General features: G+C 43.4%; 1 protein-coding gene across 4 annotated transcripts; it reads left to right on the top strand.

Annotated features, from left to right (window-relative positions):
• Positions 1 to 709: 709 nt before the first annotated feature.
• On the top strand, positions 710 to 12,228 carry LOC125529756 (ADP-ribosylation factor 1). Of its 4 annotated transcripts, none has more exons than XM_048700542.2 (7): positions 710 to 866; positions 1,198 to 1,370; positions 10,297 to 10,367; positions 10,481 to 10,600; positions 10,981 to 11,099; positions 11,740 to 11,821; positions 11,922 to 12,228. In XM_048700542.2, exons 2-7 carry the CDS (start codon positions 1,223 to 1,225, stop codon positions 11,925 to 11,927), a joined length of 546 nt encoding a protein of 181 aa, XP_048556499.1. In that variant the 5' UTR covers positions 710 to 866; positions 1,198 to 1,222; the 3' UTR covers positions 11,928 to 12,228. The 4 variants fall into 4 exon arrangements, with proteins under 4 accessions (XP_048556499.1, XP_048550130.1, XP_087399919.1 ...); XM_048694173.2 differs by having other exon boundaries at positions 819 to 1,101; XM_048694175.2 differs by having other exon boundaries at positions 855 to 1,039.
• The last annotated feature ends 13,250 nt before the right edge of the window (positions 12,229 to 25,478 follow it).

Here is a 25,478-nt window from a genome sequence, read left to right as displayed (position 1 = left end):
ACATCGCTCTCAACGAACATTACGTCCTTCCTAATCTGTTCATTCTCTATTTATAATTGTTGTTACATGCATGATGCCGCTGTGCATATTTTTCTGTTCATCTAATATGCTTCTTGCATGTTAGTTTTTGTTCTAGTTATGAATTATTTACTGAAATTAATCATGAATTTACCTAATATTCTAATAATATCGTATTGTTTTTATCGTCCGTGGCAACGCACATATATTTTTTGAACATCAGTACAGACACAAACACTCATATACATGCGCATACACTCATTCATATGAACGCACACACGCATACCCTACCCTTATGAGCATCTTCGAAAGACTGAGCCGACATATTTTTTTAAAATTTACGAAGTTACCGAAGGCATCTCATCATCGACGGGAACGTCTTCTCCCACTGAATGCGCATCGCCGGAAATCCTGAAATAAATCCAAAAATAAATGCGAGCACCAGAATTTAAACCCTGATGAACCGAGGATACCACAGTCCCCTAATCATCCAACCACAGATTGGTTCGCGCAACGCACATATATTTGTGTGACTTATGAGTAAATAAAGTTAGACGTGACCTTTCAATTTGGAAAAATAATGTCGTGGGGATGAAGGAGCCTCACTAATCCGGATCCGACTTGCCTGCTCTCTTCTTGTGTTCCCATCTGTGCTCCCACTTCATCCTACGGCTATTTTTTTTTCTTTCTGATCTAATTATCTCCCTTCTGATTTTAAAAGAATGGGGCCGGGTCTTATTTTGTTTTAATCAAATCAAAGACACCTAGACGGCAGCAGGCAAGTCTCGTCCCACTAACCCACCCCATTCCATTCCTCTGTCTCCCCACCATTCGAAATTTCTTCGCAGGTGAACCCCCTCATGATCTCTCTGTCTGCTCCCGTCGTCGCAGAGGAATCGATCATCGGTTTTCTGCCGATACCACCGATCCAAAGATTGAATCTGACGTTCGAATTGCGTGGTCCTCGGCGGCGCTAGATCTGCGACCGTTCCGTCACGTCGCGGATCTCGAATTTATTTGGGCGCGTGTAGTTTGTGATTCTACTATCCATACGACTTTCGTGTGATATATCCGATTCGTGGGGTTAGATTTGTGCATGAGGATGTGTATTGAGCCGTTTGTTTTTTTGGGTTGGATCCCGTAATGGAGATCTGAGCGAGTAATGGTCGCGAATTGCAGGCGTTCGGAAGAGGGGTAGGGCGAGATGGGGCTCGCGTTCGGGAAGCTCTTCAGCCGGCTTTTCGCCAAGAAGGAGATGCGGATCCTCATGGTCGGTCTTGATGCTGCCGGAAAGACCACCATCCTCTACAAGCTGAAGCTCGGCGAGATCGTTACCACTATCCCAACCATAGGTAAGATGTGCTTCTGTCTTGTTTACATGCTAATCTTTCAGAACTATTTTTGGTGCAAAATTTTGGCCAATAAGGTCAAGGTATCTCTAGCCAATATTTTGGCTAACCAATAGCTGGGAAAAAACGAAAAAAATGTTAGGGCATGCCATGTAATTAATCAACCAACCAAAGAAAAGAGTTGATGTACCCCCTAAACTTTCACGCTTTGATTGCATCACCACCTTAACTCTAAAATTGGTTATATAATCACCTCAAGTTTCCAAAACCGGGCAACACACCTGATCGCAGACCTCCAAGTTCGTTTTGAAGATGCTTTTTTGTGTGTGGAAGTTTTATGGTTTGACCCGCATAGCATGCGGACTAGGATTTATTGTTTAACTTATATTGGCACATCATCCTGGGAACCATATGGAGCTTGCTCTGCCTCATCCATTATAGCAGTGCCTTCCTGGAAAAGCTGCCTCACAGTCCCCGCACATGTCAGGCGCAACATCTCTGCGGTGTAGTCTAGACGCTAAAGCTGGCACCCACACCATGCTGTTGGGAAGAGGATCTCGGTTGTTGAGTAGGAGCAGTCTGTGCTATGAGGAGGAGAAGATGCTATGCAGGGGAGGAGCGTTATGAGATGATCCACTCGAAGAACGCGTACGTCAGCACCAGTGTGACCCGTTTGCTCTTCATCATTCTGTTGGTGTGCACCCACTTCTTGTTGTCCTTGTTTGCAATTGTGCACCTACCTGCTTGCATCGGAGCAAGCTATGCTGCGCTAAGATCTCTTGCAGACAACGACACCACTACAAAGGGCTCACCTCCTGCGGACCACGACACCGCTACTCGTAGCACCGGCTTGCCCTTCGTCGACTCAAACCCCTTCTCCCGCGTTGTTTTGGTGCCAGCGTGATTTGACTTACCTAGACTGGTACAATGATTTGAGTGTGTGTGCTGGTGGCTCCTCTCACTTGCGTGCTTCGTTGACATTATTCAGCTTGATAGGGTGTCAGCTGATATGGGAGTTGGGGTACTGGGTTTTGCCGAGCGCGGTGGCTGGCGGCTGTGTGATGAAGGGAAATGTCTTGGCAGTGTCAAGATGTAGTGGTTTGTCTTGGCAGTGAGCGATGCCGAAGGGCCTCTTGCCTCCTCTTCATATGTTTGGTTAGCAACGTTGGCCGCTAGTATTGTGACACATAACTAGCTTAGCTAAGTAGCCATGGCTTCTCATCGTGAGGACGCATAAGAAGCCAACACTGACATTGGGGGCCATGATGCTCTTGCCATACCCGAGCCAGTGCCACGTCCACCCAATGTTGTTTCTCGTCGCAAGTATGCATAAGAAGTCGGTTGCGTTGTTTCTCAATGCAAGGATGCATAAGGAGTCATTGTCGGCAGCAGGGCACATTCTGCTCCTGCCATACCTGAGCCAGTGCCATGTCCACCAAATGTTGCAGTTCGCCAAGGGCTTTGTGTACCACTGCGATGGCCCCACGTCGCCGTTCGCCTCAATGTACGTAAAGAGCTTGAGCGGAGCTTTGTTAGTGCTGATGGCGCGGCGGGTGCGCCTCGACCGTGGTGGATGCTATGCTATGGTCAGCAAGGTCATGGTGCAGCACGATGGTGGTGTGACACCAAGATCGACAAGAGCATCTCTAGACAATCCCCTATTTTTTAATTCCCCATCCTTTAATTCCTCATTTTTTAGGGAATTGAACTTTTGTCTGTCTAGCCCCACCCTCAAGACTTGACCCCGCAAATGCATGCGAATTTTTCAAACACAAATTTGAACTACTTCATTGCATAGTTAAACAACAGTACCACATCAACATCATGCATAGCATAGTTAAACAGTCATTACCTACTACACCACTACGTTGACATCAAACTAACCAACTAACTAACTAACTAACTAACTAACGGTGGCGCTAAACTAAGTGGGAGCGTAAAACGCTTATTCTGCGCTCCGCCTGTGTCGCACGCACCGTTCGGCTTAATCGGCATTATTCTTCCACCTGCTAGTAAAATCTGTGGAACATATAGTAATAGAATTAATTCGGTTACCATCTGCATGCATCGGTCCCGCCACCATTTCTTTTTTTATATGCATGGCTGTAACAACACATCGTAAACAACCATAAGAAATATAGTAACCCAATAAATTCAGTTACTATCTGCACCCACTAGTTCACGCACTGCCACCATTTGTCTTTTTTACATCCATGCTCATAATGATACACAATAATCAACCATGAAAAAAGTAGTAACATATTTAACAGGTGCATGGTCCCATCGCCATTTTTTCTTTCTATATGCCTGCTTGGAATGGCATATAGTAATCAACCATGAGAATTATAGTAACTTAGTAATCGTTCATGAAAAACTTGGTAATAGAACAAATTGGGTTACTGCATGTCTGCATCCTACATCTTATGGACTCTTGTTTCACATGGTAGTAAAAAGCATGGTAGGAATGGTAACCGAATTAAAACAGTTATCATCCGCATGCATTGGTCCCGTCCTTTATTCTTGTTTCCCATGCTAGTAAAAAACCATGCTAAATATAGTAACAGGATTAAATGAATTACAGCCAACCTGCAATGTACTCCGTCTGGCATCCTCGACTCGCATGCTAGTAAAACGCCGGCCAAACATAGTAAATGAATTAAGTTATTTACCATATGCATGCATGTGGCTGCGCTAATTAAAGAATGACGTAACTGATTAGCAGACAAGGTGCGCTCCATGGGTCGGAGCGTAGAATAAGCACAATGCGCTCGGGCTCACTTTAGCGCACCTATATATATATATATAATTTTATCTACCACCGGTGGTAATTACCACCACTTGAGTTCTAAGTAGTATTTATCAAATCAGAGAGTATGTACGCGTAGTATGTAGTATATAAGAATATTTAGGTAGTATACTAGCACATATGCCCATGCGTTGCAACGGGAGAGATATTTCTTTGCCGGAAGCAATGGGAGAGATAATTGATGTGTCCACCAAAAAGATCACCATAACATGTCAAAGAAAAACGATCAGCATAGCGATGTGATAGAGAGAGGTGTTGTGGACTTCTCGCGGGTCATGTTTGTCCTGTGAGATCTTGATAGTGGTGGGATTAGTCGGTGTGCCGGCAACCATCTAACTTGTGCCTTTTTTTCTCCGGGTCCGCCTCTGTGTCGGGGTTGTGTCTACCTCATTTGGTAGCTACGCGGCGACCTTTGGGGCACGGTAGTTTCGACCATTCTCTCTTATGATTGCGTAACAGGATGAATTACTAATTGTAGCGCATAAATCATGTTTCATTAGCATATTTAGCACATCACCAGACACCAATGTCCCTTCTATGTGAAAACATGAACCTTTTAAAATAACTTGAAAACTTTTTGAATTTGTGATTGGTTTTTAAAAAGGAAACCCATTTTGAACATTCAGATTTTTTTAAATGTATTTCTTTAAACTCGGTCATTATTCTGAATTTGCGAACATTGCACCAAAACAAGAATATTTTTCATATTTCAAACATTTTTAAAATGATTTTTTTGGAAAATCTCAAATAACTTTGGAAAACACAAGAAAAAAATGGAACGTGTATAAAAATATATACCAATTTTGGAATGAGAACATTTTTTGTATTTCAAACATTTTTCAAAACATAATATATTTTCAAATTTTCGACATTTTTAAAAAAATTCCAATTTTCCTAATAATCTTAACTTTTTTGAAAATTTTGAATTTATGAGAAAAGGAGAAAGAAAAACAAATTTGAAAGGAAAAAGACAAAAGAAACGGGAAAAAAAAGAAAAATACAAACATAACACAGACCAAAAGGAAGAAAACGGTTCACGCAAGCTTGGGCGCCCTATGCGGATTTGTGACTATTTTAGAATGAGAGCAAAGATTTAATGTTCCGAATTTTTTTCAAAATGAAATATATTTCAGAATTTTCAAATCGGAATATATTTCAAAATTCGAATTTTTTTGGTATTATGAACTTTTTTGAAAATTTTAAATTTACAAAAAAAGGGAGAAAGAAAAATAAGCTTGAAAGAAAGAAAGAGAAAAGAAACAGGAAAGAAAAAGATATAGAAACGGAAAAAAGTTTTTAAATATATACAACAAAATTTGAATCGTTCGAAATTCACAATTTAATTTAAAAACATGAACCTTTTAAAATAACAAGAACATTTTTCGAATTTGTGATTGCTTTTGAAAAAGGAAAAACATTTTGAACACTCAGAACAATTTTTTAAAATGTTTTTCTTTAACCTCGGACATTATCCTGAATTTGTGAATATTTCACCAAAAAGAGAATATTGTTCATATTTGGAACATTTTTTAAATGCTTTTTTTTGGAAAACCCGAAAAACTTTGGAAAGACAAAGAAAAATGGAACATTTAAAAAACATCTGTACCACTTTTGGAATGAGAACAAAATTTTAATATTTTGAACATTTTTCAAAAAAAATATTTTGAAACTTTGGATCTTTTTAAAAAATCAAGTTTTTCTAATAATATGAACTGTTCCGATTTTTTTTTGAATTTATGAAAAAGGGAGAAAGAAAAATAAACTTGAAAGGAAATAAGACAAAAGAAACGGGAAAGAAAGAAAAGAAAGAAATGGAAAAAGAAAAATAGAAACATAACACGGAACCAGAAAAAACAGTTCAGCCCAGCTAGGGGGCCCTGTGCGAATTTGTAAATATTTGACGCTCAGTGCGATTAATAGGAGTTTTCCAGTTGCATGGGCACAAAATTAATAGAGTTTGCTGCTATTTGATGCTCACTGCAATATAACAAAGAAAAAGAGAACGGGTCAGCCCAGCTTGGTGGCCATGTGCGAATTTGCTGCTATTTGACGCTCACTACAATAAATAGAGTTTTGCTACTTACGTGGGCACGAAAATAAACGGGCTGGCTTTGCTGGGCCACACTATTGGCGGCCCATGTATGAAATTCGGGCGTTTTTCCTTTTCTAATAGAGAACGAACAAAAAATTAGTACCACCTCGAATAGAAAAAACTTTTCGATGGTGAACGGATGAAAAAATTGGAGAAACGCACCTTGCTTTATTAGTAGGTATATAGATATAGATATACTACTTTTTAGGTAGCATGCATTGTATTTTGAGTATGCTCCTTTTTACGTACAAATATATACGTATTTCACAAATATAATAAAACTATGAGCCAACTTACAATTTTTTCATGTAACTCACTTTGAAATATGTTGTATATAATATATGAACATACTTGATAAAGTAGTATATATAATACCACATGGTAGTATATAAGACATGTGGGGGTAGGATGTATTTTCCCTATGTATATATATATATGTATATATATGCATATGTACACACACACACACTAGCAAAAGTGCCTGTGGGTTGCAACGGGTGATAAATCTTCATATGCCTCTAGCCCATAATACCTTAACCACATTTGGTGATTAGTTCTCTTCCGGGCATGTGCGAGGAAGGCTTCTGCACTTGGCGAGTGTTTCTACGAGCTAACACGCCCTCACGTCCAATGAAATGCACAAGATATGCCGATGTTTTCAATTTAATTATGGTAACACATATGTTTAATAATTAGCCCAGGTGCCCTTCTTTGAATATTTCTGTATGTGGGTGTAGAGAGGCCACCGATTATAACCTTTTAATAATTAGCCCAAGTCCTGCCGATTTATTCAAAACCCATCAACATGTCTCTTTGCATTTTTTCTGGATCAAACATATTTAAATGAGTCCACGAAAATATGCACACTTAAAATATTCTGTGCAAGCCCTTTGTGCTTTTCTGTTTGTTTTGTCAAATGGAAAAAGAAGAGAATAACAGAGGAAGAGAGGGCCACCAGCAGGCCGGCCCATTTGCACAAAAGGCCAAGCATCTTCTTCATCCCCTTTTGCCAGGGCGACGCGCCTCCAGATCCGGCGACATGCGCCATCGGCCGCTGCCTCCGGCGCCCCTCAGCCTCGCCTCCTCTCCTTCCCTTCCTCTACCGCTGGCGCCTCCTTCCTTGTTTCACCGATTTATTTGCCATTGATTCTCGCGTACGTTCCTTATTATCTCCTCAACCAAGCGTATATAAATTACAAGAATTTGATGTAATGAGGCAAGATGAGACTTTTTGGCTGATTTATCATATTTTGTACCAAGGACTTTAACTGATTTATTGAATGTGTACGCACGTTCGGACTCAGCTGAATCAGGAATGCAAGGCCCTGGCTGCATGCATGGGCGGCGGTCCAGGCTATGCAAGCCCCGTGCAATGATTAAATAAATATTGCGTTTTTCACTTTGGCACGAACAAGGCATGGTTAAGTTGGCTAGCCGGTCAAGCTTTGTTGGGCTCTTTTTTCTGTCGACATGAGTTCGAATCTGGGCAGGCACGAAACGTTTTTATTTGTTTGCTTACATGAAACGCAAACGACCGAGTGAAAAAAAAGTTGAAATACGTCTACCTTCTGGAGCGTGAGTGCAGGCCTAGGTTGAGGCCCAATCGAGCTATGTACATAGGCGGACTCAGCCCAACTGAGCGGAAGAAGCCAAAAATAGGTCCTCAAATTAGTACCACCTCGCATATATAGATTAAATATAAAATCACCTAAACGGGACGAAACTAAGCATATCACTTGCTTTATTAGTAGGTAAATAGATATAGATATAGATATAACGTAAACTAAATAGAACTAGATACTAGATATATAAAGAGGAGCTCTACTCGGAGAATTCCAAGAAGTCGGACTTAGAGTAGATAGGGATCATCCCCGAGCTCTACTCGGAGAATTCCAAGAAGTCGGACTTAGAGTAGATAGGGATCATCCCCTCCCCCCGTCGCAGTGGTTGGCCCCGTGGTCGCTGGCAGTGGGCTGACTCCACCACATCTAGTCGTCTTCGTTGGCGAGGCAGGTGATCTCGCGACACTCGTGCTCGATCGTGCATGTGGTTTCCATGGACACAAAGAACACATGATTCTCATCGACGATTCGTGGGTCCTTGAGTAGTGTGGCCACCAAGGCGGCATCAACATGCTAGGTAGCGTGGTGCTCCTTGGCCCAAGAGGTGTACCTAACAGGAGGTGTGATGGTGGCCATGGCGTTATCGAGGAAGTTAAGCTTCACGCGGCTCTTGAATAACTGGAGCACGAAGGCGTCGTAGGCGCATGCCAGGCCACACCAGCGTTGCCGTGACCATGGTATGGATCTCCGTCACCCACTTGCCCTACATCTGGAGCCTAATGACGCGGTCCTTTGGTGGCAGCTGCTGCGACAGGGATAGGAGAACGAGGTAGGAATCGGCAAGCTGTGCGGGGGCTCGGCGATTGGGAAGACGGCTCGGGATGGCACCGGCAGATCGAGGGACGTTGGCAACACTTGGGAGGCGGCGTGGGGAGATCGAGGCGGTTCATTAATTGGTGTCGTGCTATTGGCCGCCATGCCATGAATGCAAGAGTGGAGTGGCCTCCCCATTTTTAATGAGAAGTGCTCTTCTCATAGCAAAAATGGGCTAGAGGGAAATGTTTTGGGGATGAAAAGCTAATTCTTGGGGAGCTAAAGGAAATCGGGGATGGGCAAGATGGCTGTTAATTCCCCAAAATGGAAGTTTCTGCCCATATATAACTCTTGGGGAATGGGCTAGAGATGCTCTAATATTGGCATGGCGCACTTGGTGGAAAGCTTGTTAGCATCAATGATCATGTGCAGTCTGTCCACATCAGCAAAACCGGCTTCCAAAACAGCTTATTTTGGTCTAGGCGGTGTTCTGTTTGATACTTTGATATTGGGAACTTGAGGGATTATATAACGGTTTTATATTCGGAGGGGGTGATGCAGCCGAAATTTGTGACAGTTTAGGTGGGCATATACACTTCATTCTTAACTGAACATATTTGTTTTTTTTTCATTGTATATAGAAGGTTATTAGTTGAACTATGAGGATCTGATGGATCAGTAGTGTGGAAACCTGAATTCTAAGCGGTAGAGCCTATTTTACTTGATGTTTAAAAATATGCAACTGTTTTTCGAGGCATCCCTACCTGAAAAGGTTGTACGATTGAGGTGGCCAATTGTTGGAACAGCCTATCGCTGCTCTACTTCAAGCGCATGCTATAAAAGTTACTCCCTCCGTCCCAAAATAAGTGTCCTGGCATTAGTTCAAGTTATAACAAATTTGAACTAAAGCCATGGCACTTATTTTGGGAAGGAGGGAGTACATCTCAATCTCAAATTCTTAATTGATAACGAAGTTGCAAACTCGTAGTACTTCGTCTGTATTCTTCCTGCTTGAACTATTGTTATGCCCATCAGAATTGTTGCCTCTTCTTCAAGTCTTGATGCGGTTGATGAATTCAGTGGTATGTGTTGTCTCTTGATAACTATGGCAGTTTATGTAATGGAAGTTAATTTAGAAAGCAAAATCATTAAATGCTTGCTTGAATAATACTCCCTCCTTTCCGGTTTATAAGGCTCAAGTCTCAAATCTCATCAACCAAGGCATTTTGTGAGTGGAGGAATGTATCTCGTACTTTACAAAACTACCCCAATTAAACTCATGCATTAATTTGGATTAATTGCAGTGCATGCATGCTTGGCCATTCCTCTTTAATTCTTGCATGCAAAGATTTAATGCGCATTGGAAACTAAAAATGAGATGGAGATGAGCCCTGTAAATTGGAAAAACAAAAAAGTTGAAATAAGCCTTATAAACCGGAAAGGAGGGAGTAGGATGTAGGAAAAGATTGCCTATAATGGGCCCTGAAGCCATCATTACTTGTGGCCTCTGCAATGATATAACTGACAGAACATATAGTTACACAGGCTGATATCAACAAAAAGTGGACAAAATGCTTTGAACACTTGGTTCTTATTGAACAGCCTCTACTTAAGCTTGAACCATGACATGGTAACAATGTTTCCTTTAAAATGCAGGGTTCAATGTTGAAACTGTCGAGTACAAGAACATTAGCTTCACTGTTTGGGATGTTGGGGGTCAGGACAAGGTATGACCTGTTGCAGTGTTCTGTGTATTGTAAATTCAGTGTTTTCCTTACCTTAATCTTCCTGCAAATTGTTACATTTCATTTAAGCTGATGCTTTGTGCTTGTAAGAACAGATCAGACCTCTCTGGAGGCATTACTTCCAGAACACGCAGGGTCTTATCTTTGTTGTGGACAGCAATGATAGGGACCGTGTTGTTGAAGCCAGAGATGAGCTCCACAGGATGCTGAATGAGGTACATTTGTGCTGGATTACTCTTATCATGCTATCCATTCAATATAGCAACCAATTGGTGAGCTTGATTAACATAATCATTGTTTGAACTATCATAATTTATAACACACTAATGTGAGAAGAAGCAATTATTTTGACAGGACGTTCATATGAGACCACTTACTGTTTATTACGTTTAACCCCTTTTTTGGGAAAAATTATCTCTAGGAAGTGGCCTGTTAATGCAGTTTTTGTTGTCTATTAGCTAGTACAGAGTTACTATAGTATATGGTTTTGCTGCACCTGTTCTAGCATACATACATCTAAGTAACTTTTAATTTGTGTAGTTGGGAAGCGATATTTTGTTCAACTGCATTATATGATAGTCATTATTGATGACAGGATGAGTTGCGCGATGCTGTGTTGCTTGTCTTTGCCAACAAGCAAGATCTTCCAAATGCTATGAATGCTGCTGAAATTACTGATAAGCTTGGATTACATTCCCTTCGTCAACGTCACTGGTAAGCAAGGCCTACTTGTTTTTCTTGCTTATCTTTTGCAGTGGAATAAGTTTTGGAATCCACCCACATCCGTACCAGATCCTGTAAAGCACCATCTGTAGAAAACAGTATACAGGCCCCTAAAACAAATTTACGGTACCGCGAGGCATCGGGTGGAACAGATCCTGTAAACCCGTACCATAAATGTTTATTTTTTTTGTTTTTTCTCCTCGCGCTTCTTCCCCAGGACGGAAGCATGCACAAACTCAAACTCCGGCCGGCCAGAACGGCGCTGATCCGGCCTGCCGCCTGATGTGGCCTGCTGCCTGCTCTTGCACGCTCCGGCGACGTTCCGGTGCGCCGCGTGTTCCGGTAATGCTTCGGCCGGCTGCCGACAAGCTCCTCCGCCTGCTCGCTGCTCATGCATGGTGTCGCGAGGCCCCAGCTCCGGCGTTGACCGGCTTTACAGGATCCTCCAAAAATGGCTGAAATCCTCCATATATGACGGATAGGAGCTTGAATATACGGGAGCCTGCAATTTTTTTTACGTGATATGCTATTTTACGTTTTTTTCAGCTTGTACTGTAAAAACGAAGGTTTGACCGCTTTTACAGGATCTGCTAGAGATGCTCTAAGCCACTCATGCTCTTCATTTCAACAGGTACATCCAGAGCACATGTGCTACATCCGGTGAGGGTCTGTATGAGGGCCTGGACTGGCTATCCAGTAACATTGCCAGCAAGGTATTTATCACTCTATACTCAGTTCTACAAATCTCTTCGTTCTGCTACAAAATTGTAGTTCACACCCTGATTTGATTGACATGTGTTTTGGTGCCTGTAGGCTTGAGGCTTGGAATTTTGACTGCGGAGCTGGCTATTAGCTGTGGATCTGTTATGTGCCATTCGCAAGCTCAGTGTTTTTGTAATGATGTCCCAGTTAAATGCCTCCTGGATGCTCTTTCTACTTGTTGATACTTTGCACAATGATTTCAAATATCATACGTTTTTGACTAGTTATCATGTCCACTTAGTTATATAAATAAGGCCAAAATATTATTTCTTTGATATGATGAGCAGCAATTTATTGTATTGACGTTAGGCTTGGTTTCTTGGAAAATACGGGTGACTTCTACCCCTTTGTTTTTTGACATCCGTGACTTGAATCCTTTCACTCCTTTTCATGTCATTTAACACTGGTAGCCTGGATGATTGGTAGGACCTTTCACACGTCGTTATTTGTGGTGCGCAAAATAAAAAATGTGGCTGAGGCTCTGAATTATATGGACATGCACTTATATGTGGTTGCCCAATCTAACCTCCCAATCTTCTTAAGGCCTTGTTCGGTTAGCACCTCCCCCGCCGGGATTGGGGCCCAATCCCCGCCGAACCCTGTGGTTTCGGCCCGATCGGGATTAGACCTCGGCTTGCTTTATAAGTGTGTTCGGTTAAACCCGGTCAGGGCTACACCCCTGCCCAATCCCTCCCAAACCAGGTGGAACTACCTGGGATATAATCCTTGCCCCTCTACTCATGGAACCAATCCCTCTTGCGACGGACGAAACGCTACGCGAGAAGAAAAGGTTCAAGCCCTTTCTTCCCGAGTCCTGAGATTCGGTGGCGGCGGCAGCGGCAGCGGCGATGCAGCCATCTAGAGGCGACGATGGTGGCATACTTCCCCACCCTTCCCTTCTCTCCCATCCGGTAAGCCTCTTCTCCTTCTCCTCTCCCACTCTTCTTTCCCATCTCCTCCCGATTTGACCTGATGTGCCGCCAAGAGAATATAGGAAGGGAGTAACGGAACAGGTTATGGTCATAGGGATTCATGTGGATGAGGAACAGCAGGGGTTGGGTGACAAGTAGGGGATCACCTAATTCCTAGGAGGTTAGAAACCACTCGTGGAATCTAACCACGGCAACTGAACAAGGCCTAATAGAGGATCTGCTTGATGAATGAATACGCCACGTGAAGAAAACCCTCATCCCAACTAACGGGGTTGGCTACTTGACGAACAAATCAACGCCACTTAAACAGTATGAAGCAAACCCTTGATCCGGGAGCAACTACAATAGAATCTAGCATTGTGATGCAAAAATAGAAAAATCTATCTGGGCCATCAAATCAATCATGGATGGTACAGATTGCTAGTGATCGACTAGAGGGGGGTGAATAGGCGATTTTTACGAAAGTCTTCAAAACATGGAAGTTTCGAAGACAGACGATAGAAATGAACATATTAACATGCAGCGGAAGGTAGACTACACTAGGCAAGCCATAGTCAAGTATTTAATGAAGTGAAAGCACAAAGACTAATAGCAGCTAGGCAGTATGGATCAGGATGGAAGATAATATGAAGCCAATCAGAACAAACAGTCACACAGTGAAGACAAATAGATAATGCAAATAGGCAATGACTTCACAATGACTAATCTGCAAATAAAGAGATGGGAAGGATAGAACCAGTGGCTCGTTGAAGACAATGATTTGTTGGACCAGTTCCAGTTGCTGTGACAACTGTACATCTGGTTAGGGAGGTTGAGATTCAACTTAGAAGACTGCATCTTCACCTTATTCCCCTTGAGCTAAGGACACCCAGTCCTCGCCCAATTACTCTGGTAAGTCTTCAAGGTAGACTTCCAAACCTTCACAGACTTCGTTCACCGGCGATCCACAATGACTCTTGGATGCGCAGAACGCGACGCCTAACCGGCTAAAGGATTCACAGTCCTCAAGTGTAATAAGTCTTCAGATCACACAGACAGGAAGACTTCAGTGATGCCTAACACTCTTTGGCTCTGGGTGTTTAGGGCTTTGTCCTCGCAAGGATTTCTCTCTCAAAGGCTTCGAGGTGGGTTGCTCTCAAACGACAAAAGCCGTGCACTAACTCTGAGCAGCCAACCAATTTATGGTGTAGGGGGTGGGCTATTTATAGCCACTAGGCAACCCGACCTGATTTATCCGAAATGACCCTGGGTCACTAAGGAACTGACACGTGTTCCAACGGTCAGATTTCAAACATACACGGCAACTTTACTTGAGCTACGAGCAAAGCTGACTTATCCAACTCTGGATAAGATTTGCTCTCATTGTCTTCGTTCGAAGACATAGGATTTTGGTTAAGCATCACTTCAGTCATTCTGACTGGTTCACTTGGACCCCACTTAATAGTACGGTGGTTTCTATGACTCAACAAAGAAGAAAAAGAACGACGAAACAAGTAAGTCTTCGCGCTCCATAGTCTTCACGCGATGTCTTCTCTTGTCATAGTCTTCAATGTGAATGTCTTCACATACCACCTTTGACTTCAATGTCTTCATTCATTTTTAGGGGTCATCTCCGGTAGGAAAAACGAATCAATGAGGGACTTCTACCTGTGTTATCCTGCAATTCTCACAAACACATTAGTCCCTCAACCAGGTTTGTCGTCAATACTCCAAAACCAACAAGGGGTGGCACTAGATGCACTTACAATCTCCCCCTTTTTGGTGATTGATGACAAACTGGTTGAAGTTTTCAACGGGGATAAAAGTATGTGAAATTGTAAAGGATTTAAGTATTGTCTTCGTAAGTAGCAGGAAAAGGCTCCCCCTGAAGATGTGCATATAAGTATTTGCTTTTGAATGCAAATGCACATGGCAGGTTGTACTTGCGGAGCTCCTCTTTTACTTATGAAGACAATTCATCATGCATGAAAGGTTATATCGAAGATAATGACATGCATAATGGAAAATGGACGTCTGCCAAATGACTTCGTGCGGAATTTATCGTCGCACATGCGGAATTTATCATCGCATCACATAGTGTCGAAAAAGGTAGCAGACGACCATCAAGTTTAAGTGTTACAACTCAAAATGAACCAAATGTTTCAAAAGCGAGAGTTGTAAGCACTTGGCAAAAGTAGCAAAAAGTAAAGCAACCACCCATATGGACCCGCTTGAAGACTATCAACTCATATGCTTCTCCCCCTTTTGTCAGTAATGACCAAAAAGGTTTGAAGACATAGAGCTTCTACTCGTTCCCATGAGGAGTAGGCGAAGCAGCAGGGTCGTCGTTGAGGTCCGGTGGTGCAGAAGAACTTGGTGCAGTGTCGAGACGCGCTGAAGGTGGAGGTGGTGAAGTGGCATCATCTTGATCATCGATAACTCTGGCATTCACCGTTGCAGCTCAGGAAGAATATTCAGAGTCTTCAAGGGAGGGAGTCCGACGCAAGTGAGCATTCCTTGGAGGAGTGGAGTCAAACTTGAATCTTTCTGTGAAGCCATCGTCGTGAAGATCTTGTTCAGCAGTGAGCAAAGTCAAACTCTTCCAAGACCTCCGACAGGTTTCATGTGTAACAAAGGCATTCTTGGTGGCAAGATTGCGAATGCGATTGACGTCCACCAAGAGGCTTTGCATCTGACGCTTAAGCCAGTCATGATGCTTATCCTGTTTCTGATTTAGCGCGACGAGAAGCTCTCGGTCATTAAGAACACGAGATCGCTTCCGAGGCCTTTGGGCAATGGTGCTTCCAGTTGCGTCAGTTTGGGCGCGAGGGGCACGTGTGTTACCAGCCAAGGGATAAACACGAGAGACTGCCTGAACTCCTTCAATGGGCTGGGTGAAGCTTTGACGATCAACGTTGTGAAGATAGATTGGATCCTTAGCAGGCTCTGGGTAAATAGCTTCAACAGATAGATCAACCTCTGGCAAGAATACAAGATGATTGCGCGCAGACGGCTGATAGTTGAAGGCAGAGTCAAGCTTGATAAGGCGCATGACCCGTGGAGCATAGAATTTTAGACCAAAAATGTCGGAGCCAGCTGCAGCCAACTGCCTGATGAAGAAGTCTTGAGCATTGAAGCTTATGCCATTGAAGATATAGAAAACCAAAGTCTTCATTGCTCCTTCAAGCTTCGTTGCAAATGTCCTTTGACATGCCATAGAGTTTTTCTGATGATGTGGTAAATGGTGCGGGGCAGATACTCTAGGTCTTCAACAAAGAATTTGGTTGGGTATTCAGCGTCGTGAGGCAAAGGCTTCATCATGCTCAGCAATTGGCTCATGTTGGGTTCTGGCTTCTGGAAAATGCTCTCCAAAGCATTCTGGTGTTGTTGACAACCTGGTTCATAATATTCGCCAGGAGTGGGCAGGGCTGTGAGCTCAATGATGTCTTGGGCTTTAGCTTCATGATGAAGATCGCCTGTCATCCACTCAAGGATCCAAGTCTTCGGATCCCTGTTGTATCCACGAATGTGGAGGGTAGCATAGAACTGAAGCAGAAGTTCTTCATTCCAGTGTTCCTTTGCAGTCACAAAGTTGAGCAGACCCGCATCACGGAAGCAGTCAAGGGCTTCTTCAAGGCATGGCAGTCCAGCAATGGCTTCACAATCAAGATGCATATGAGGGAAGATGCGTCTCTGATTGTACAAGATGCATGAATAATAGCTTCGCTGCTGATAACTCCAGAATCGGTCCGAAGAGATTCTTGGCCTTGTGTAGGGGTTCTTGTCACTATCGAAGAATGTGTTGTGTGCCTTGAATCCATTCAGATTAAATGGATCCTGGTGAAGTTGCAGTACCTGGAAATCGTGGTAGCCTTGGCTTTGGCTTCTGGACCTGAGGCTTGTGCTCCACATGATAGGCAAACTGAGGTCCGGGAGCAGGCGGAGGAACCAGGATTGGCCAGCGGACGGTAACAAGCTGTCCACGATCATATGCTTGCTCGATGGTGTGTGGCCTTGGAGGAGGTACAAGAGCAGAGGCATTGGCTTCAGGCAGCGGATTTGCTTCTGGTGCTGCATTGGCTTCAGGTGCATTCACTTCTGGCACCACATTAGCTTCAGGCGCCACATTAGCTTCAGCCATGACAACGTCATTGGCTTCAGTGTTGATGTTAGTGGCCGCCTCAGTATTGGTAACCTCCACTTCAGGAGCTGGAGGGTCGGACACGTTCTCCTCGAGAACAACTTCAGGGTTGGACGGGGCTGTAGCAACTCTTTCTTCATCACGTGGTTCTTCTTCTTCATCGGCTGATGTAGCCGGAATATCTTCAGCCGCTTTGGCTTCAGATTCAGGGATGTTCATAGTAGGAGAGGCTTCAGGAAAGACTTCGCGTGAAACGGATTGACGCTCTTCTCCTTCTGGAACACTTGACAATGTGACCTGTGGCCTTGGTCCTTTGCGAAGCCTGCGAAATGCTGGCGACGCCTGTGGAGATGGAGTTGGTTGGGCCTCAAAGTCTTCACTGTCAATCACCGGAGTGGTGACCTGTGGTGGGGGAGTGACTGGTGTTTCTTCAGCACGAGGGGATTCTTGAGGGTGATCAACCCATGAGTCATCCTGAGCAATTGGCGTCAATGGATGACCAATGCTGATGAGTTCGCTGTTCGTGAGAACAGGCGATGATACCAAATTGTGCTCGATCTGAGGAAGGACTTCATCATCTTCAATATTGTCGTGAGGACCAATGTCTTCAGCTATGGTGGGGTCAACAGCTGGATTCTCTTTAGATTCAGGAGCCTCTGTGGAAGCAGGCTCATGAACTACCAGACGACGTTCACGATGTTCAGACGCAGGACGAGCAACATAAATTGGCTCGACAACAAGGGGCTCTATGGAAGCAGCCCGATCTCTCTTCTTTGTTTTTCTTTTCTTGGTTGGTGGAGCATCTGAAGGAAATATGCCCTAGAGGCAATAATAAAGTTATTATTTATTTCCTTATATCATGATAAATGTTTATTATTCATGCTAGAATTGTATTAACCGGAAACATAATACATGTGTGAATACATAGACAAAAACAGAGAGTCACTAGTATGCCTCTACTTGACTAGCTCGTTAATCAAAGATGGTTATGTTTCCTAACCATAGACATGACTTGTCATTTGATTAACGGGATCACATCATTAGGAGAATGATGCGATTGACTTGACCCATTCCGTTAGCTTAGCACTTGATCGTTTAGTTTGTTGCTATTGCTTTCTTCATAACTTATACATGTTCCTATGACTATGAGATTATGCAACTCCCGTTTACCGGAGGAACACTTTGTGTGCTACCAAACGTCACAACGTAACTGGGTGATTATAAAGGTGCTCTACAGGTGCCTCCAAAGATACTTGTTGGGTTGGCGTATTTCGAGATTAGGATTTGTCACTCCGATTGTCGGAGAGGTATCTCTAGGCCCTCTCGGTAATGCACATCACTCAAGCCTTGCAAGCATTGCAACTAATAAGTTAGTTGCATGATGATGTATTACGGAATGAGTAAAGAGACTTGCCGGTAACGAGATTGAACTAGGTATTGAGATACCGACGATCGAATCTCGGGCAAGTAACATACCGATGACAAAGGGAACAACGTATGTTGTTATGCGGTCTGACCGATAAAGATCTTCGTAGAATATGTAGGAGCCAATATGAGCATCCAGGTTCCGCTATTGGTTATTGACCGGAGACGTGTCTCGGTCATGTCTACATAGTTCTCGAACCCGTAGGGTCCGCACGCTTAAAGTTCGATGACGATCGTAATTAGAGTTTTTGTGTTTTGATGCACCGAAGGTTGTTCGGAGTACCGGATGTGATCACAGACATGACGAGGAGTCTCGAAATGGTTGAGACATAAAGATTGATATATTGGAAGCCTATATTTGAATATCGGAAACATTCCGGGTGAAATCGGGATTTTACCGGAGTACCGGGGGGTTACCGGAACCCCCCGGGGGGTTATTGGGCCTACATGGGCCATAAGGGAGAAGAGGAGGGCCGGCCAGGGCAGGCCGCGTGCCCCCTTCCCCCTAGTCCGAATAGGACAAGGAAGGAGGGGGGGGGGGCGGCGCCCCCCTTTCGTCTTTCTCCCTTCCTCCTTCCTTTTCCAACAAGGCAAGAGGGGGGAGTCCTACTCCTGGTTGGAGTAGGACTCCTCCAGGCGCACCCATAGGGCCAGCCGCACCTTCCCCTCTCCCTCCTTTATATACTGAGGCAAGGGGGCACCCCATGACACACAAGTTGATCCTCGTGATCGTTCCTTAGCTGTGTGCGGTGCCCCCTTCCACCATATTCCACCTCGGTCATATCATAGCGGTGCTTAGGCCAAGCCCTGCGTCGGTAGAACATCATCACCGTCATCACACAGTCGTGCTGACGAAACTCTCCCTCAAAGTTTTGCTGGATCAGAACTCGAGGGACGTCACCGAGTTGAACATGTGCAGAAGTCGGAGGTGCCGTACGTTCGGTACTTGGATCGGTCGGATCAGGAAGACGTACGACTACTTCCTCTACGTTGTGTCAACACTTCCGTTGCCGGTCTACGAGGGTACGTAGAAAACACTCTCCCCTCTCGTTGCTGTGCATCACCATGATCTTGTGTGTGCGTAGGCAATTTTTTGAAATTACTGCGTTCCCCGACAGTGGCATCCGAGCCTAGGTTTTATGCGTTGATGTTGTGCACGAGTAGAACACAAGTGAGTTGTGGGCGATATAAGTCATACTGCTTACCAGCATGTCATACTTTGGTTCGGCGGTATTGTTGGATGAAGCGGCCCGGACCGACATTACGCGTACGCTTACGCGAGACTGGTTCTACCGACGTGCTTTGCACACAGGTGGCTGGCGGGTGTCAGTTTCTCCAACTTTAGTTGAACCAAGTGTGGCTATGCCCGGTCCTTGCGAAGGTTAAAACAGCACCAACTTGACAAACTATCGTTTTGGTTTTGATGCGTAGGTTAGAACGGTTCTTGCTAAGCCCGTAGCAGCCACGTAAAACTTGCAACAACAAAGTAGAGGACGTCTAACTTGTTTTTGCAGGGCATGTTGTGATGTGATATGGTCAAGACATGATGCTAAATTTTATTGTATGAGATGATCATGTTTTGTAACCGAGTTATCGGCAACTGGCAGGAGCCATATGGTTGTCGCTTTATTGTATGCAATGCAATTGCGTTGTTATATCATGAAGGTGCTTCGGAGATGGAGATCACAAGCACAAGATGATGATGGCCATATCATATCACTTATATTGATTGCATGTGATCTTTATCTTTTATGCATCTTATCTTGCTTTGATTGACGGTAGCATTATAAGATGATCCCCACTAAATTATCAAATTATAAGTGTTCTCCCTGAGTATGCACCGTTGCGAAAGTTCTTCGTGCTGAGACACCATGTGATGATCGGGTGTGATAGGCTCTACGTTCAAATACAATAGGTGCAAAACAGTTGCACATGCGGAATACTCAGGTTTAACTTGACGAGCCTAGCATATAACAGATATGGCCTCGAAACACGGAGACCGAAAGGTCGAGCGTGAATCATATAGTAGATATGATCAACATATTGATGTTCACCATTGATACTACTCCATATCATGTGATGATCGGACATGGTTTAGTTGATTTGGATCACGTGATCACTTAGAGGATTAGAGGGATATCTTTCTAAGTGGGAGTTCTTTAGTAATATGATTAATTGAACTTAAATTTATCATGAACTTAGTACCTGATAGTATCTTGCTTGTCCATGTTTGATTGTAGATAGATGGCTCATGCTGTTGTTCCGTTGAATTTTAATGCGTTCCTTGAGAAAGCAAAGTTGAAAGATGATGGTAGCAATTACACGGACTGGGTCCGTAACTTGAGGATTATCCTCATTGCTGCACAGAAGAATTACGTCCCGGAAGCACCGCTAAGTGCCAAGCCTGCTGCAGGAGCGACACCAGATGTTATGAACGTCTGGCAGAGCAAAGCTGATGACTACTTGATAGTTCAGTGTGCCATGCTTTACGGCTTAGAACCGGGTCTTCAACGACGTTTTGAACGTCATGGAGCATATGAGATGTTCCAGGAGTTGAAGTTAATATTTCAAGCAAATGCCCGGATTGAGAGATATGAAGTCTCCAATAAGTTCTATAGCTGCAAGATGGAGGAGAATAGTTCTGTCAGTGAACATATACTCAAAATGTCTGGGTATCATAATCACTTGACTCAACTGGGGGTTAATCTTCCTATTGATAGTGTCATTGACAGAGTTCTTCAATCACTGCCACCAAGCTACAAAAGCTTCGTGATGAACTATAATATGTAAGGGATGAATAAAACTATTCTTGAGCTCTTCGCGATGCTAAAAGCCGCGGAGGTAGAAATCAAGAAGGAGCATCAAGTGTTGATGGTCAATAAGACCACCAGTTTCAAGAAAAAGGGCAAAGGGAAGAAGAAAGGGAACTTCAAGAAGAACAGCAAACAAGTTGCTGCTCCGGAGAAGAAACCCAAGTCTGGACCTAAGCCTGAGACTGAGTGCTTCTACTGCAAGCAGACTGGTCACTGGAAGCGGAACTGCCCCAAGTATTTGGCGGATAAGAAGGATGGCAAAGTGAACAAAGGTATATGTGATATACATGTTATTGATGTGTACCTTACTAATGCTCGCAGTAGTACCTGGGTATTTGATACTGGTTCTGTTGCTAACATTTGCAACTCGAAACAGGGGCTACGGATTAAGCGAAGATTGGCTAAGGACGAGGTGACGATGCGCGTGGGAAATGGTTCCAAAGTCGATGTGATCGCGGTCGGCACGCTACCTCTACATCTACCTTCGGGATTAGTATTAGACCTAAATAGTTGTTATTTGGTGCCAGCGTTGAGCATGAACATTATATCTGGATCTTGTTTAATGCGAGACGGTTATTCATTTAAATCATAGAATAATGGTTGTTCTATTTATATGAGTAATATCTTTTATGGCCATGCACCCTTGAAGAGTGGTCTATTTTTGATGAATCTCGATAGTAGTGATACACATATTCATAATGTTGAAGTCAAAAGATGCAGAGTTGATAATGATAGTGCAACTTATTTGTGGCACTGCCGTTTCGGTCATATTGGTGTAAAGCGCATGAAGAAACTCCATACTGATGGACTTTTGGAACTACTTGATTATGAATCACTTGGTACTTGCGAACCGTGCCTCATGGGTAAGATGACCAAAACGCCGTTCTCCGATACTATGGAGAGAGCAACGTATTTGTTGGAAATCATACATACAGATGTATGTGGTCCAATGAATGTTGAGGCTCGTGGCGGATATCGTTATTTTCTCACCTTCACAGATGATTTAAGCAGATATGGGTATATCTACTTAATGAAACATAAGTCTGAAACATTTGAAAAGTTCAAAGAATTTCAGAGTGAAGTTGAAAATCATCGTAACAAGAAAATAAAGTTTCTACGATCTGATCGTGGAGGTGAATATTTGAGTTACGAGTTTGGTCTACATTTTGAAACAATGCGGAATAGTTTCGCAACTCACGCCACCCGGAACGCCCCCGGAACATCGTTTTGGGGTTATGCTTTAGAGACGGCTGCATTCACGTTAAATAGGACACCATCGAAATCCGTTGAGACGACGCCTTATGAACTGTGGTTTGGCAAGAAACCAAAGTTGTCGTTTTTGAAAGTTTGGGGCTGCGATACTTATGTGAAAAAGCTTCAACCTAATAAGCTCGAACCCAAATCGGAGAAATGTGTCTTCATAGGATACCCAAAGGAGACTGTTGGGTACACCTTCTATCACAGATCCGAAGGCAAAACTTCTGTTGCTAAATTCAGAGTTTTTCTAGAGAAGGAGTTTCTCTCGAAAGAAGTGAGTGGGAGAAAAGTAGAACTTGATGAGGTAACTGTACCTGCTCCCTTATTGGAAAGTGGTACATCACAGAAACCGGCTTCTGTGACACCTACACCAATTAGTGATGAAGCTAATGATAATGATCATGAAACTTCAGATCAAGTTACTACCGAACCTCGTAGATCAACCAGAGTAAGATCCGCACCAGAGTGGTACGGTAATCCTGTTCTGGAAGTCATGCTACTAGATCATGATGAACCTACGAACTATGAAGAAGCGATGGTGAGCCCAGATTCCGCAAAATGGCTAGAAGCCATGAAATCTGAGATGGGATCCATGTATGAGAACAAAGTGTGGACTTTGGTTGACTTGCCCGTTGATCGGCAAGAAATTGAGAATAAATGGATCTTCAAGAAGAAGACTGACGCTGACGGTAATATTACTGTCTACAAAGCTCGACTTGTTGCAAAAGGTTTTCGACAAGTTCAAGGGATTGACTACGATGAGACCTTCTCACCCGTAGCGATGCTTATGTCTGTCCGAATCATGTTAGCAATTGCCGCATTTTATGATTATGAAATTTGGCAAATGGATGTCAAAACTGCATTCCTGAATGGATTTCTGGAAGAAGAGTTGTATATGATGCAACCAGAAGGTTTTGTCGATCCAAAGGGAGCTAACAAAGTGTGCAAGCTCCAGCGATCCATTTATGGACTGGTGCAAGCCTCTCGGAGTTGGAATAAACACTTTGATAGTGTGATCAAAGCATTTGGTTTTGTACAGACTTTTGGAGAAGCCTGTATTTACAAGAAAGTGAGTGGGAGCTGTGTAGCATTTCTGATATTATATGTGGATGACATATTATTGATTGGAAATGATATAGAATTTCTGGATAGCATAAAGGGATACTTGAATAAGAGTTTTTCAATGAAAGACCTCGGTGAAGCTGCTTATATATTGGGCATTAAGATCTATAGAGATAGATCAAGACGCTTAATTGGAATTTCACAAAGCACATACCTTGACAAGGTTTTGAAGAAGTTCAAAATGGATCAAGCAAAGAAAGGGTTCTTGCCTGTGTTACAAGGTGTGAAGTTGAGTAAGACTCAATGTCCGACCACCGCAGAAGATAGAGAGAAAATGAAAGATGTTCCCTATGCTTCAGCCATAGGCTCTATCATGTATGCAATGCTGTGTACCAGACCTGATGTGTGCCTTGCTATAAGTCTAGCAGGGAGGTACCAAAGTAATCCAGGAGTGTATCACTGGACAACAGTCAAGAACATCCTGAAATACCTGAAAAGGACTAAGGATATGTTTCTCGTATATGGAGGTGACAAAGAGCTCACCGTAAATGGTTACGTTGATGCAAGCTTTGACACTGATCCGGATGATTCTAAATCGCAAACCGGATACGTGTTTTTACTGAACGATGGAGCTGTCAGTTGGTGTAGTTCTAAACAAAGCGTCGTGGCGGGATCTACATGTGAAGCGGAGTACATAGCTGCTTCAGAAGCAGCAAATGAAGGAGTCTGGATGAAGGAGTTCATATCCGATCTAGGTGTCATACCTAGTGCATCAGGTCCAATGAAAATCTTTTGTGACAATACTGGTGCAATTGCCTTGGCGAAGGAATCCAGATTTCACAAGAGAACCAAACACATCAAGAGACGCTTCAATTCCATTCGGGATTTAGTCCAAGTGGGAGACATAGAAATTTGCAAGATACATACGGATCTGAATGTTGCAGACCCGCTGACTAAGCCTCTTCCACGAGCAAAACATGATCAGCACCAAGGCTCCATGGGTGTTAGAATCATTACTGTGTAATCTAGATTATTAACTCTAGTGCAAGTGGGAGACTGAAGGAAATATGCCCTAGAGGCAATAATAAAGTTATTATTTATTTCCTTATATCATGATAAATGTTTATTATTCATGCTAGAATTGTATTAACCGGAAAAATAATACATGTGTGAATACATAGACAAAAACAGAGAGTCACTAGTATGCCTCTACTTGACTAGCTCGTTAATCAAAGATGGTTATGTTTCCTAACCATAGACATGAGTTGTCATTTGATTAACGGGATCACATCATTAGGAGAATGATGTGATTGACTTGACCCATTCCGTCAGCTTAGCACTTGACCGTTTAGTTTGTTGCTATTGCTTTCTTCATAACTTATACATGTTCCTATGACTATGAGATTATGCAACTTCCGTTTACCGGAGGAACACTTTGTGTGCTACCAAACGTCACAACGTAACTGGGTGATTATAAAGGTGCTCTACAGGTGTCTCCGAAGTAGGGGTGGGCGTTCGGTATAAACCGAATTTTCGGTTTCTACCATTCGGTTTTTCTTTAAATTCGGTTTGCAAAACTAGAAACCGAAAATGCCAACATAAAATACAAAACCGAAATTTCGGTTAACCGACTGATTCGGTGCGGTGTCCGGTTTATGCCGAATGGACCTTGCGTGTAATGACAGTGGCCAGAGCACCCTCTTGTATAGCCGCAAGTCTCCACCATTTCTCATAAGCCAGGCGATGTGGGACTAAACAGTCCCTGGTAGGACGCTCGCTCGCCCACTTCTTTCTTTAGCGAAGAGTGACATGGCCCACATGGGCTGGGAGATGCCATTCACAAAAAATTGGGCCTTCATGGTACCACGTACGTGTGGTCAGCCCAAGCGAGTAGCTACCACATACTTGTGGTCCTTCATAGTACCACGTACGTGCACTTTTTGCCACTGACTCACGTGCGGCCACCCATCGCAACCTGGCTACGTCGTTAGCTACCTGG

Source organism: Triticum urartu, chromosome 2A (assembly GCF_056163025.1).
Source record: "Triticum urartu cultivar PI428250 chromosome 2A, HENAU_Tu73, whole genome shotgun sequence".
Taxonomy (NCBI): Eukaryota; Viridiplantae; Streptophyta; class Magnoliopsida; order Poales; family Poaceae; genus Triticum; species Triticum urartu.
Note: the sequence above shows the minus strand (reverse complement) of the source record. Positions and strands in the feature narration are given on the sequence as shown.